At 38.0% G+C, this 15,576-nt stretch overlaps 1 protein-coding gene across 1 annotated transcript; it reads left to right on the forward strand.

Annotated features, from left to right (window-relative positions):
• Positions 1-95: 95 nt before the first annotated feature.
• LOC128198965 (lysophosphatidylserine lipase ABHD12-like) lies at positions 96-10,988 on the forward strand. The gene is made up of 9 exons (XM_052886974.1): positions 96-107; positions 1,333-1,465; positions 2,473-2,586; positions 4,552-4,680; positions 5,021-5,113; positions 7,065-7,199; positions 8,027-8,172; positions 10,170-10,337; positions 10,869-10,988. Exons 1-9 carry the CDS (start codon positions 96-98, stop codon positions 10,986-10,988), a joined length of 1,050 nt encoding a protein of 349 aa, XP_052742934.1.
• Positions 10,989-15,576: the final 4,588 nt, after the last annotated feature.

The following is a 15,576-nucleotide window of genomic DNA, read 5'->3' on the forward strand; positions in this document are numbered from 1 at the left end:
AAATCTATGAAGACGACACAAAAGACGTTATCAAAGACGATAAAATTATAGCAAGCTGTATGCTTACCGATCTTTGCCTGTTGCATTAAAAAAAAATGACAGCAAATGTAAGAATATAAACTTATAAAATCGGAAAATGTACATGAAAATCACGAAAAATATATGAAATAAACAAATAGATAAAAATTGACAGTAAAAAAAATGGTCGTAGGGTGAGTCATCATCAGTCTAAAACTAGCTCACATAATCATCTCTATGTCGATTATGTAAGGTATCGAGGTACAATTATAATAAACTAGCGGACGCCCGCGACTTCGTCCGCGTGAAAGTCTTTGTAAACTTTCAACTACCCCTACCCTAACCTACCTCTACCCTACCCTACCCCAACCCTACCCTACCCTACCCTACCCTACCCCTGCCCTACCCCTACCCCTACCCTACCCTACCCTACTCATTAAGGCTGCACTTCTTTATTTATTCCTCCCAACGCGAGTCGCGTCGAGCGCGGCAACCGTTACACAAAACTAATCCTTACAGCATGAATTAGTATTCACGCGCGATGGCTTAGCGTATTTTATGTATAACTTTGGTGTTTCTTTACCGATTTTTATGATTCTTTTTTTATAGAATAGGTAATAATGTTAACTTTCTTATTAGGGATGACTGATGAGTGTTATAAACATAAGAGTAGACAAATATAATTAGAAAGCTCCGAACTGCTAAGCTATCGGGAGTTACACGTGTTATTGTGAGTCAACCATAAAAGATAGACATATATATGCTGTTGTGTTTTTATAGATAATTTTAAGGAGAACATTTCCGTCATACATGATTTCTATGTAGCTTTAACCATTAAGGCTGTACACGCGACGGAATCTTGAAAAATTGAGTAACTTCTCCCGTTTTCTCAACATTTCTCTTCACTGCTCTGCTCCTGTTCATGGTAGCGTAATGGAAAGTATACTATAACCTGCCCAGGAGTATGTTGAATAATTGTACCAAGTTTCGTTAAAATCCGTCCAGTACTTTTTGTTTCTATAAAGAACATACAGACAGACAGACAGACAGACAGACAGACAAAAATTTTACTGATTGCATTTTTGGCATCAGTATCGATCACTAATCACCCCCTGATAGTTATTTTGGAAATATATTTCATGTACAGAATTGACCTCTCTACAGATTTATTATAAGTATAGATGATAGTGTTTCACGCTCGAGGGTTGACAGGAGAGACCCATCCTTTATCATCAATTTCAACACGGAAGAAAATATTATACTTTAAAACCCTGTTATAACAATAATAAAATAATCCAAAAGTGAAAGTAGTAGTTATATTTCAGAGTGATATTAATGACGGGCGCCTCTCTGACCGCCGGCGCGTTGTTCTTGCAAGCGGCGGTACTGCCCCTACTCTTCAAATATAGCAAAGGCGTGCAGAGGAAAATTGTCTTTTCCAACTGTAGTAAGATTTATTATCTAACTAATCTACATATTATAATGTCATACCAACTAGCACTACATATAAGTTGAAATGTATAGGTCAATAGTGCGCAAATAGTGAATCTATTCCGGGAAATTATTTGTATTGTAGTGGTATTGACAGCCAAGCACAGACTTTCAGAAGAGATCAAATTGTAGACGTCCACTTATTCACATCGTACGTATCGAACGCATCGCATCAAACTTTTTTTTTTATTCTTTAAGTTAGTTCTTTACTACAATCTCACCTGATGGTAAGTGATGATGCAATCTAAGATGAAAGCGGGCTGACGGACCACACCCCTTTTTAGGTTAGTATTTTGCCGATTTCTGAGGTTCAGTAACAACTATTTATAGCTTGGCAACTTCGTTCGTAACACTCCCGATGGTCCGTTCAGGCCGGGTGGCGTGTAGCGATGAATAAAAATCCCACGACTGATGTATCTCACTTCCCCGCACGCACGATTTCACACCTGCGCAGTCTGTCCCCCCGTCGCTCGCATATCACGGGAGTGTCATCAACGAACTTGCCAGACTATAGGTATTCCACATGCATGTTTAATCCAAGATAGAAGAGATGTGTTTATTAACGTCACATACCTACTTAATTACATTCAACTAAAGGATTACCTACATGTTTTATTAATCCTAGTCTACACGCTATCGTTATCAACCTATATTCGGCTCACTGCTGACCTCGAGTCTCCTCTCAGAATAAGAGGGGTTAGGCCAATAGTCCACCACGCTGACTTCACACACGCAGAAAATTAAGACAATCCTCTGGTATGCAGGTTTCCTCACGATGTTTTCATTGACCGTTTGAGACACGTAATATTTAATTTCCTAAAATGCACACAATTGAAAAGTTAAAGGTGCATGCCCCGGACCGGTTTCGAACCCACACCCAGAGTCGGAGGCAGAGGTCATATCCACTGGGCTATCACGGCTCTACACGCTACAGTATTTTAAACATAATTTCTCGGTTTGTAGTAAACTATCCTAAACACCTAGACTTCAAACATCCTTTGAGCTGCAACGTGCTGGGCTGCAGACACTTCAACATTGAGTTTTACTCTCGCGTGGATCATTGTGACATTAAGTTGGGTGAGTTGACTAAAAATAATATGGACTGTAGGTGTAGGTATCAGCGGCGAAGAGTTCATATAATCCCTTACCGGGATACATACATTGAGTACATACATGGGAGTACATACATACATATTATATTAATTACTAGCGGACGCCCGCGACTTCGTCCGCGTGAAAGTCGTTGTAAACTTTCAACTACCCCTATCCTACCACTACCCTACCCCTACCCTACCCTACCCCTACCCTATCCTACCCTACCCCTACCCTACTCATTAAGGCTGCACTTCTTTATTTATTCCCCCCCCCCTCCCGCGAGTCGCGTCGAGCGCGGCAACCTTTACACAAAAATAATCCATATAGCATGAATTAGTATTCACGCGCGATGGTTTAGCGTATTTCTTGTATAACTTTGGTGTTTCTTTACCGATTTTTATGATTCTTTTTTTATTGAATAGGTAATAATGTTAACTTTTTTAGTTAGGGATGAGTGATGAGTGTTATAAACATAAGAGTAGACAAATATAATTAGAAAGCTCCGAACTGCTAAGCTATCGGGAGTTACACGTGTTATTGTGAGTCAACCATAAAAGATAGACATATATATGCTGTTGTGTTTTTATAGATAATTTTAAGGAGAATATTTCCGTCATACATGATTTCTATGTAGCTTTAACCATTGAGGCTGTACATGCAACGGAAGCTTAAAAAATTGAGTAACTTCTCCCGTTTTCTCAACATTTCTCTTCACTGCTCTGCTCCTATTGATTGTAGCGTAATGAAAAGTATACTATAACCTGCCCAGGAGTATGTAGAATAATTGTACCAAGTTTCGTTAAAATCCGTCCAGTAGTTTTTGTTTCTATAAAGAACATACAGACAGACAGACAGACAGACAGACAGACAGACAGACAGACAGACAGACAGACAGACAGACAGACAAAAATTTTACTGATTGCATTTTTGGCATCAGTATCGACCACTAATCACCCCCTGATAGTTATTTTGGAAATATATTTCATGTACAGAATTGACCTCTCTACAGATTTATTATAAGTATAGATGGTACGCTATCCTACTACCTATATTATAAACACGAAAGTTTGTATGGATGTTTGTTTGAATGTTTGTTACTCTTTAACGCATTACTGAACCGATTTGACTGTTGGAATGGAAATAGATTTTACTCTGGACTAACTAATACGTTACTTTTAATTCCGGAAAAATCCATGGTTCCCGAGGGATTTGTAAAAAACTAAATTTCACGCGGACGATGTCGTGGGCGTCCGCTAGTCTACTAATAACTTAAAGAGTACTGTTTACCAACAAACAAATTAAAAATTAGGGTATAAATTACTAGTCATTTCACATCTAATAACAATTATAATTAAATTGTTCTTGAATTAATGAAAATAAATTTAATTAATAAGCTTAGAACAATTAGATACGGTTAAAAAATTTATACAACATTTTATATACAGACCATACACAATCTAAAATAAATACCTAAGTTATGAAATGACATGCGATTTCTACCTTCATTTTTAATTTCTTTGTTGGTAAACAGTCGTCGTCGTCGTCATCAACCCATATTCGGTTCACTGTTGAGCTCGAGTCTCCTCTTAGAATAAGAGGAGTAAGGCCAATAGTCCACCACGCTGGCCCAATGCGGATTGGCAGACTACACACACGCAGAGAATTACGATAATTCTCTGGTATGCAGGTTTCCTCACGATGTTTTCCTTCACCGATTGAGACACGTGATATTTAATTTCTTAAAATGCACACAACTGAAAAGTTTGAGGTGCATGCCCCGGTCCGGACTCGAACGCACACCCTCCGGAATCGGAGGCAGAGGTCATATCCACTGGGCTATCACGCATATGGTAAACAGTACTCATCAAGAAAGGCTGTAGTTTAGTGCTATAAACGCGAGTGAAACCGCGGGTGGCAGCTAGTACAAAGGCTGCTGTTACATTTTAGGTGTATGGCACATAGCGCCTTATTCCTTGATCCAAGATCTCGTATTGGAGTGTGACGAACTGCGTGTGGATGAACGATATATGGACGGGTTGAAGAAACGCGGGAGCACTGTCATACTGTACTGTCATGGTAAGGTTTTTGAAGTGGTAACTTCTTATAGGAGGGTAAACCGCTTGGTGACGTAACGCGTTACGGCACCACTCTGTCTGGCTTCCTTCTCTGACGCACAGATACCTACGACAGCAGGATTTAAGTTGTCACTTATGTCGAGCGTCCCGAGACGCACATGTATTTTTTTTATTCAATGACCAGTTTTTTTTATTTTTATTATTCTCTACAAACTAGCCCTTGACTACAATCGCGCCTGATGGTATGGGATGATGGAATCTAAGATGGAAGCGGGCTAACTTGTTAGAAGTAAAATAAAATAAATAAAAATAAAATTGTATTGTATTGTGCATATTACAAGGTAACTCGAACCACCGCGCGTCTCCGCACCGCCTGCAAATGTACAAGGTGCTCCAGGAGCAGAATTATCACGTCATCACCTTCGACTACAGGGGTTAGTCGGATCCTCTCTTTATGCTACACCTATCTACTTATCTATCGATCGATCGATAGTTCTACCTCATAGTTAATGATTTTATACTATATTCGATACTAGCGGACGCCCGCGACTTCGTCCGCGTGAAACCCTACTACTACCCCTACCTTACCCTTACCCTACCCCGACCCTACCCTACCCTACCCCTATCATACCCCTACCCTACCCCTAACCTACCCCTACCCTACCTCTACCCTATCCTTACCCTACCACTACCCTAACCCTACCCTACCACGCGACGGCGACGGAAGCTTAAAAATGGAGTAACTTCTCCCGTTTTCTCAATATTTCCCTTCACTGCTCTGCTCCTATTAATCGTAGCGTGATGAAAAGTATACTATAACCTGCCCAGGAGTATGAAGAATGATTGTACCAAGTTTTGTTAAAATCCGTCGAGTAGTTTTTGATTCTATAACGAACATACCACGCGACGGAAGCTTAAAAATGTAGTAACTTCTCCAGTTTTCCCAACATTTCCCTTCACTGCTCTGCTCCTATTGATCATAGCGTGATGAAAAGTATACTATAACCTGCCCAGGAGTATAAAGAATAATTGTACCAAGTTTCGTTAAAATACGTCGAGTAGTTTTTGTTTCTATAAAGAACATACAGACAGACAGACAGACAGACAGACAGACAGACAGACAGACAGACAGACAGACAGACAGACAGACAGACAGACAAACAGACAGACAAAAATTTTACTGATTACATTTTTGGCATCAGTATCGACCACTAATCACCCCCTGATAGTTATTTTGGAAATATATTTCATGTACAGAATTGACCTCTCTACAGATTTATTATAAGTATAGATGTTACGTGCCTCTAAATCAATGCAAAAAGTGACCCGAATCTTAGCTACTCCACTGAGCTCTCATGCAGAATTTTGTGTTTTACATTTGGTATATATTTCTGTTTATATGTTTTTGTTGTTACATTTCCTGAACACACAACTCGACATTGTATAGGTACAATATTTTGGTATTATTTGTATAAATAACTTTCGTTGTTTGAAATGCGACTAAATGAAATTAAGAAAACGTCGAAACTTCTGTCCGCCTCAGATCTAGGCTATAGTAAGTTGTTTATTATTTAAAATCGTAACGCCTTACATTTTGTACGCGGTGCAATTGCTATTATTTTATTTGCAGGCTCAACTCATGGGTTCTGCGGTAGCTACTCGTAATTCCGAGTACGAATAATGAGTTCCAGGGTTCCAATCCCGGGTCAAACTTAATTAACATCTTAATAGAGCATCTGGAGCTGAGAAGTCGATGGTTTTCCTAGATACTTAAACCCCCGTATATCGTAGAGCACGTAAAGCTGTCGATCCTGGGCATGATCTCTTTCGATCATATCGGTCTGCCGTTCCATAGCACTATGACTACGAGAGTGAGGCACCTGTTTTAGCAAATTTGGTAATTTATTACTCTGTTAACCACTAAACGGATTTTACAAATTCTTTGTATAATGCTTAGCTACATTAGCATCGAGTATTTTAAGCTATATATTTCATCCCCGTGGGAGATACCCATGGGAGAGCAGTGCTCTCAGTGGTTATGACCTTTGTCTCCGATTCCGGAGGGTGTGGGTTCGAATCCGGTCCAGGGCATGCACCTCCAACTTTTCAGTTGCAGTGTGCATTTTAAGAAATTAAGTCTCAAACGGTGAAGGAAAACATCGTGAGGAAACCTGCATATCAGAGAATTTTCTTAATTCTCTGCCAATCCGCATTGGGCCATCGTGGTGGACTAACCTGACCTGACCTTCTCATTCTTAGAGGAGACTCGAGCTCAGCAGTGAGCCAAATATGGCTTGATAACGATACCCACGGGAACGGAAACTAAGCGGGTAAAAAGCTAGAGGTTTTCGCTAATATGTAATTAATAGTCTGTTCTTGTCCCAGGGTATGGCGACTCGACAGACATCCGGCCGACCGAGAGGGGCGTGGTGGAAGACGTGCTCCAGGTTTACTCGTGGCTGGTGGGCGCGTTTGACCACGACCAGAAGCCGCTTGTGGTGCTGTGGGGACATTCACTAGGTAAACTGCTGGATCGGACAATTTGTTTTATAGATATAGCTACTTTATTTCCGAAAAAATCAAACATTAGCTTTACAGATAGATTACAGGAAAACCATGAAGAAGTCCAAAATTTATAAAAAACATGGTAGGTAAAATCACTCAATGGTAAATCAACCACATCCAGTAAAATGGATTGTGCGTATTCAACAAGCCATAGTATTTACGAAAAATCTCATTAAGATTATAAGCGGCTATAGTTTCTGTTTTTCACATGTAGCTTATTGGTTGTTTGCACCTACTGCCTAAACCTCAGACCAATTATTGTATAAGACCTGCCTCGCTAGACGTTACTTTTCTGTCAAAGTATATGATCAACGATCTAATGCGATTATAAAAACTGTCTCTATAAAATCGATGTTAAATAGTTGTAATCGTGTTCGTCGGTTAAAGATTTTCCGTAAAAATACCTTTTTGTGTAATTGAATTGTGTAAAAAACGGGCAAAAACTTCTAGTTTAATATAAGATAAATACCAAATTTAAGCTCATTATCTTCAGAAAATGGCAGACAATTTTGTTCGTGACTATGAGTGCGATACAGGTCCTTCTATAATTGGTCTGAGACCTAAACTAATGTTAACTTTTTTTGAATAAGTTTGTACCTACTCGTAGACTCGTAAATGCAAAAAAATAGCCCAAGTATTTTATAGATACCTACAAACTGAAGTCAGATTCCACTGACTTCAGAGCTGACACACGCACTTGATTTTTTTGTTCGGGTGCAGGGGCGGAGCCTGTAGCAAATGGCACCTATAGCCCGGCTAATCCGGCACTGTACTTACTCCAGGCACGGCCATCGCAGCTAACCTAGTGTCCAACATGTCGGATCTGTGCCAGCAGCGCCGCCTGCCGACGCTACCGCCGCCCGACGCGCTGGTGCTGGAGGCCTTCAACAACCTCGCCGATGAGATTGAGAGCCATCCTCTGTCCAAGGTGACAAGCTGACAACTTCTCATGCAAATGAACAGTAGGTTTTTTATTGCAAGTGTAAGGTGCGGCGTGAAAATAAACTCGAAGTTCACTAACACACCACTTTAATAATTCCACTCTTGAAATATTATCACAATACTGAACCCGTCTCATCCATGAAGCCTCGTTTTATACCTTTCCAACGGAACGAACAACAAGATGCAAATAGTCAAACATCAATCTTTTATCTATACGTATATTGACATAACTTCACTTATGAATTATATTACGTTAAATCTATTTAGTTATTTTAGTTTAATTTAGTATATTTTAGTTTAGCTTTAAGAATAAAGTATCTCTCGTCACTATACGTCATGGTACCTATGTATATTGACAACACTACAGTTATAACAAAGTTGTATGTAACATCTAATGTAGCATATCCTTAGACCATTAATAACTGGACGTGGTTCGCTAACCGTTACCCCTCTGGCAAAGATCAAAAATCTATGATCTAATGCGTTTATAAAAACTGTTGCTACAGAATCGATGTTTCATTGTTGTAATCGTTTTCGTCGTGTAAGGAGCTCCCTAAAAATGCCGGTTTGTGTAGTTAAATGGCATAAAAAACGGCCAAAAACTTGTAGTTTAGTAAAAGATGGAGTAACGTTTCATTTGAAAGTATTTAAACCTTAATTTTATAAAATTTTTAATAAAAACAATTTATAAAAAGAATCGATTCTTTTGACGAAACAGCCAAACATCGATGAGTAATCGAATATTCTATGTATTTAATCTGTGGATAGTCTAAGCAATTTCACAGTAAATATGCAAGCAGTAGTTTGACTTCACACTAGAGGTCGAAACGCGAGCTATACCTCAATTTCAATTTCAACTTACTAGTTAAATAGATTTTATTAATTAGAAATAAGACTAACTCACTAACATACTAAACTTAAAACAGATACACTAACAATATACTAACATAGAAAAAAAAATTATAACTGTTACTCTTATTAATTGAAAAACTTGTTTAATGTAATAATGTAAGGAATAATAAAGGCTTTGAAATTGAGAAAAACATAAGGGATTAAAGGGCTAACATAATTTACGGAACCCTACACTGCGCGTGGCCCGACACGCACTTGACCGGTTTTTTAATATTTGGTCACGTAGTGTGGAGGTAATACCTAGATGGCATCACCAAAATAAACATATGAATACGACCTATCCTTCAAGGTCATTGATTAGTATCAGCCTTATTTAAATCTACCAATCAAAAAACAGCACGCATTTTATTGATCACTTCCTATTTTACTACAATTTACAAAATATTTTATTTGTTTACATAAAAAAAGTATATTTACAATCACAAAACTAAATGAAAATACAAAGTTGGCAAATGTAATTAAAATTCTGGAGGCAGGCAGTCCTATCACATGTTTACGTACCGCGCGCTGTAAGTAGTTATTTCAAAAATACGGCCGAGTATACTGCTTGTATATATTTTTACTGTGCACAATGTGTTTGTTAGTGTGTGTAAAAATTACGCGTGTGTGTATTGCGTGTCAAATTTATAGTTGTGTGTAGTGTATGGACACAGAATATACTTAATGGTGTTAAATGTTTTCGATGTGTGAGTTTACCTCGTCCCCCTCAAAAAATGACAGACTTTTTTGTTGGTGAATTTGGGTGCGAACCGCGTCCAGTTATTAATGGTCTAAGAACATATCCGATAATACAAAATATGCCTTCTTAATTAATTTTCTTAAATAATTAAGTAGGTAGGTACTTATTCTAAAGTCCTGTTGGCCCTGCAAAGTATAAAAAATAATGTTGTACAAAAATTTTAAGTCTTGAAAAATCCTGAAGGTCAGGAAATTATTAATTAGGTAGGTACACTCTCAAGTCAACAATATTCTCTTTCTTTTTTAGATTCTATCTTAGATTGCATCATCATTTATCATCAGGTGAGATTGTAGTCAAGGGCTAACTTGTAGAGAATAAAAAACCTTCTGTAGTTAGTGCCCTGGCTGCCATATTACAAGAGTCACTTCGTGAAGCCCTTCACCGTGTCCTCGGAGTACACCTTCGCCACCGACCGGTACCTGAGCAGCGTGCCGCGACTGCCGGTCCTGATGATGCACTCGCGGAGGGACAGGATAGTGCCCTTCCATCTGGCTATTAAGGTTCAAAACATTTTTTTTAAATAACATTCACTTACCCTTCTCTCACTACTCCATGCCCACACCAAACAATTTATGATTAATAATTACAACACAAAACATTTATAGCACAAAATTACTAACGCGACTAGCAGCGTGACGGTGTTCACGCTGCCTAATAAAGAACTGAACTCAAGTCATCAAATACCCTCATATTTATACCGTCACTGTTATAACAACTGCACAACAACAAATACCTACTTTTTATAATTAATAATGTACGTTAATACTTGCAGCATAAAATTTTAGACATTTTATGAAATGTCTAAAACTGTATGCTATTTGAAATATCTTATGTAGCTGCGGCAAGCCGATTCCCGGCGGGTTACTGTTAAAAATCCATGCATATTCATTATTGTACTGTATCTAGATATATCAGAAACCGGAGTTAGTATCACACTGTATGAATTTCCTTTTCTTTGGGGCGGCTTACTTTCATCTAAATTCCATTCTTCGCCACTGCTAATTAGTCTTAATTATAGTGATGTATTTCAGTTATACAACAGTATCATCGCGTCCCGAGCTAGTGATGGGGCAACGCTAGAACTGCACGTATTCGACCGCGGGCATAACGACCTGTGCGCCGCGCCCGCCATGCCGCGCGTCGTCGCGTGAGTTGACCCACCAACCCACAGCATTTAATTACATTCAGACACCGAGAGTCAAACGATAATCCTAAGTATATCCGCTGTCCCATAGTGTCACGAATCTTTTTTTTTTTAATATTTTTACAATCAATCGATGTCATAATCAGTTCTGACATCGAGTCCGTGATAGCCCAGTGGATATGACCTCTGCCTCCGATTCCGGAGGGTGTAGGTTCGAATCCGGTCCGGGGCATGCACCTCCCAAATTTTCAGTTGCATTTATGAAATTAAAAAAAATAACGTGTCTCAAACAGTACAGAGGAAACCTGCATACCTACCTGAGAATTTTCTCAATTCATAGCGTGTGGGACATTGGGCAGCGTGGTGGACTATTGGCCTAACCCCTCTCATTCTGAATGAAGACTCGTCCTCAGCAGTGAGCCAAATAAGGAATAGGTATTCACCTTTAGAGGAAAATAGTTATCGAGACGAGCTTATATCCACCACGCTAAACCAATGCGGGTTGGCGGAGTAGGTAATTACTTAAATAAGTCTCATATCAAAAGGTACATATTAGGTATTATTTCACGTCAATAATAGGTTGTTAATAAATAATAAAAATTTTAATAAAAAGAATTCAACCGACTTCCAACTCAAAAAATAACTTTAACTAAAAAGCAAAAAATAACATCCTACCTATGTGCTACCTTCTGATCAGTTTAAAGGCGGTGCCAAGCCAGTGATGTTTTAATTAAATACGTTTAAACTACAAAATTTCTGTGGTTATTCCAGAAACAGCTTTAATTAAAACACGACACTGGCTTGGCACCGCCTTCAAACTGATCAGAAGGTAGCACATAGGTAGGATGTTATTTTTTGCTTTTTAGTTAAAGTTATTTTTTGAGTTGGAAGTCGGTTGAATTTTTTTTATTAAAATTTTTATTTTTTTATTTTTAGTGTTAGCATACCCACTGCGTGTGTACAATCATAACCTATCTAAGTGGAAAGTTCTTATCAATACAAAATTATCAAGTCCAAACACAAGGTAGCTACTGTGAGCCGTCGAGGAGTTCTCTTCACTGTGCTTCGTCTTCATCACCAGACCCTTAATACAGTCGCAATCCATCTAGGTGGAAAGTTCTCATCAATACAAATTTATCAAGTCCAAACACAAGGCAGCTACTGTGAACCGTCGAGGAGTTCTCTTCACTGTCTCTCGTCTTCATCACCAGACCCTTAATACAGTCACAACCCATATAGGTGGAAAGTACTCATCAATACAAATTAATCAAGCCCAAACAAAAGGTGACTGCTGTAAATCCTTGACGAGTTCCATCGTCTGTGTTTCGGCTCCATCATCAGACCAACTCCAAACCTTCATAAAGTTGTAGTGGTTTAAAATACCTTATGGAAACACTAACAAACATACTAGCCGTCTCTACAACTTTCGAAAGTTTCCCTCAATTTCTCCAGGATGCCATCATCAGATCCTGACATGAAAAAAATGGGACCACCCTGGAAGTAAACCCTACAAAACAAAAAAAGAATTTTCAAAATCGGTTCATAATTGACGGAATTATCGCTGGACATACATAAAAAAAAAAAAAAAAAAAAAAAAAAAAAAAAAAAAAAAAAAAAAAAAAAAAAAAACATACATACAGCCGAACGTAGAACCTCCTCCTTTTTGGAAGTCGGTTAAAAATTAGTACCTAACAAGCCACTTTTTTGTTTTAGAGACTTCCTGGACGACATAAGAAATGAAAATAAAATTTTGTCAATATAAAATGTCAACTAAACACTGTGTTTTATTAATTATTTAAGTAAGTCTCACCCTTCATAGGCATAAAAGTGCACTGCCTATCCTGAGGGCCCTTAATTATGAGCATTTCTTTTCCTACCCTATCCTACCCTATTTAAGAACCTTATGCACGCCACTATGGACCAACTACCATCTATACCCCTACCTGTAAATACTTATCCAGTACCAGATTATTTTAATATTGCTTACTTACATCCTAACCTAGTTTTCTTCAATTCACAACTCATAACACTGTTAATATAGGGTTAAAAAGGGTTAAAAATTATACCTAATAATATAATGAATCTGTGCATTTTACACCCCTGCAAGACAAGCGTGAAATTACTATGGTACCTCAGTTTCAAAACGCAATCTTACCACATGTTTAGTTTTTGAACGTTGCCAAATATTCATTAGAGTTTTAGATGGTGGCACCCCTGCAGTGAAAATTGACAATGCAAGTGATGGGCTATTTGTGTCCAGTAATCGATATTTAAGATAGGTTACCTATTATTATGAAGAAAGTTCGAAGCAATATAAAAAAGGTTTCGATTATTATATGCTTGTTATCTATTTACGTATGTTATATGTACCTACGACCCACTCGCTTTAGCGATTTTTTTAACCACTTAACATCAGAACCTCTCATCTTGCGCAAGATGAGAGCTGCTACTTCTGTGATGAGGAGGATACGCCGAGGCACGCACTGTTTGAATGCCCAGGTACCACAGATGTAAGAGCAGCCGCTGAAGGTACTAATGAGGGGGTAAACGCAAGTAACCTCATCTCACGTATGCTGTCAAGTGAGGAGCAGTGGCAGAAGTACGCCCATATGCTTCGAACCACAATGAAAAGAAGGGAGGAAAAAGAGACAGAACAAAAGAGAGAGAGTGAAAGAAAACAACAGGAAGGTCAGCATGAAGAAATGCATAGCGGTTCCGTGCTGACCATGGAGTCCAGGGAAGGTTATTTTTAGTCCGTGCAAGTCGGACATACCCTGCCGACTGTCGGCAGAAGTCCGGAGGGATTTTTTTCCTCCCTGAAAAGAAAAAAAAAAAAAAAAAAAAACATCAGAACCTAAATATAGGTGGGAAGGCAACTCATTAAGGCAAGTTGCAGTATAGTAACATATGCCTACCTTAATCTACTAATCGTATACGATTTTGTAATATCAAAAATGATTTAGGTACCTATGGGTAATGGGTACCTACCTACTTATTATACTATATGTCTTTTCTTTTTTTTGTTTTTGAATAATATCTATTAAGTAGTCGGCAATTGTATTAAAAATGTAAAAGTGTAATAAATGAAAATGTTTTTTTTACTCTAGACTAGATTGGTTACTCAATAAAAATATATACCTATAGGTGTACCTACATAATTTATTATTTTCAATAACTAAATGATTCTTGCCGCAGCTAAACCTCGAGCTTTTAAAGAAATAAAGAGCTCGAGCTCGACCTCGAGCTTTTAAAAAAGAAAGAAAATAAAAATCAAGCCAAGCGCGAGCCGATTTCTTATAACTACTGTGTTCCATAGATGCCCATCATTCGTCGGTACCTACGTACCTACCTAATGCCACATGCTGTGTCTGTAAAATTAGGAATCATTATTTATTAGCGGACAAATTACCTAATACCTATACCATAGGTACCATACCAATAGGTAGGTAAGTATTTATTAAATTTTAATTACCTACCTATATAAAATTTTAAGAGAAATTGACATTTGTCTACGACGTTTGGTCGCCGGTTATGCCTGGTCAACAAAGAGTAAATTAATATAGGGGCTAGCCAAGCTATAGGTAGGTTAGGTAATTAGCGTAGGTACATAAACGATGGTAAGCCGTCCCAAACAAAAGGAAATTCATACCACTTGATACAAACGCCGTTGTCTCATACATCAATACATATTTATTAATTATATAAATACAATAATGAATATGTATATATGAGAAAATCGGCCTGTATGGACTCTTCGCGGAATACTAAAACTGAGAAGGCGCCAATTACTTAATTAAACGGCGCGATGAATCGGGTCGATGAAATGACAACATTGTCAACGGCGTACCTTCTTACCTATGTTGTAGGTACTTGTATCTACCTACAAAAGTACCTACCTACGAGATTCTAAGATAATAGTAATGTTAGTTTAAATTTCTTTGATTAGGTAGGAAGACCTACCTACCGCTTGTATAATAAATACCTATATCACGTTTAAAAAATGTGAAAAAGAAGATTGGTACAGGTTGGGTAATTCGTATTAGGTAAAACATTACGTAGGTATTAGATAGTTTTTCAACTCCCATTTCATAATCCCATTTCAATATAAAACCTCAAACCATATCACAATGCTATTCGTTTCCAGAGGTCGTTTGGTTAAAGGTCATTATCATTACCACTCTTGGATAAACCGTAATTTTTGAAAACAAAACTCAGGTTTTCATAAAAAAGACAAAATGTAGGAGGCCACGATGATAAAAAATCGAGGAGGCTAAGCCCAACGCCAATTTTACCAAATTATGTTAATTCTTTTATTTATTTTATGTATCATGACAGTAGAAAAAGGTCTTGTATGCCACTGCGCGTAATTAGCCATTGTAGCACTCATGCTGTCTATAGTCACAATAATAAAAATTTTAATGAAAAAAATACAACCGACTTCAAAACCTAAAAACGTACCCACTAAACTAAAAAGTGAAAAATAACATCATAATATGTTCTACCTGCTTATCAGTATGAAGGCGGTGCTAAGCCGGTGATGTATTAATTCAAGCCATGTGAGAATATCTTATAGATTTAGATTTTGCAGACAGTGT

This window comes from Bicyclus anynana, chromosome 18 (genome assembly GCF_947172395.1).
Source record: "Bicyclus anynana chromosome 18, ilBicAnyn1.1, whole genome shotgun sequence".
Classification (NCBI taxonomy): Eukaryota; Metazoa; Arthropoda; class Insecta; order Lepidoptera; family Nymphalidae; genus Bicyclus; species Bicyclus anynana.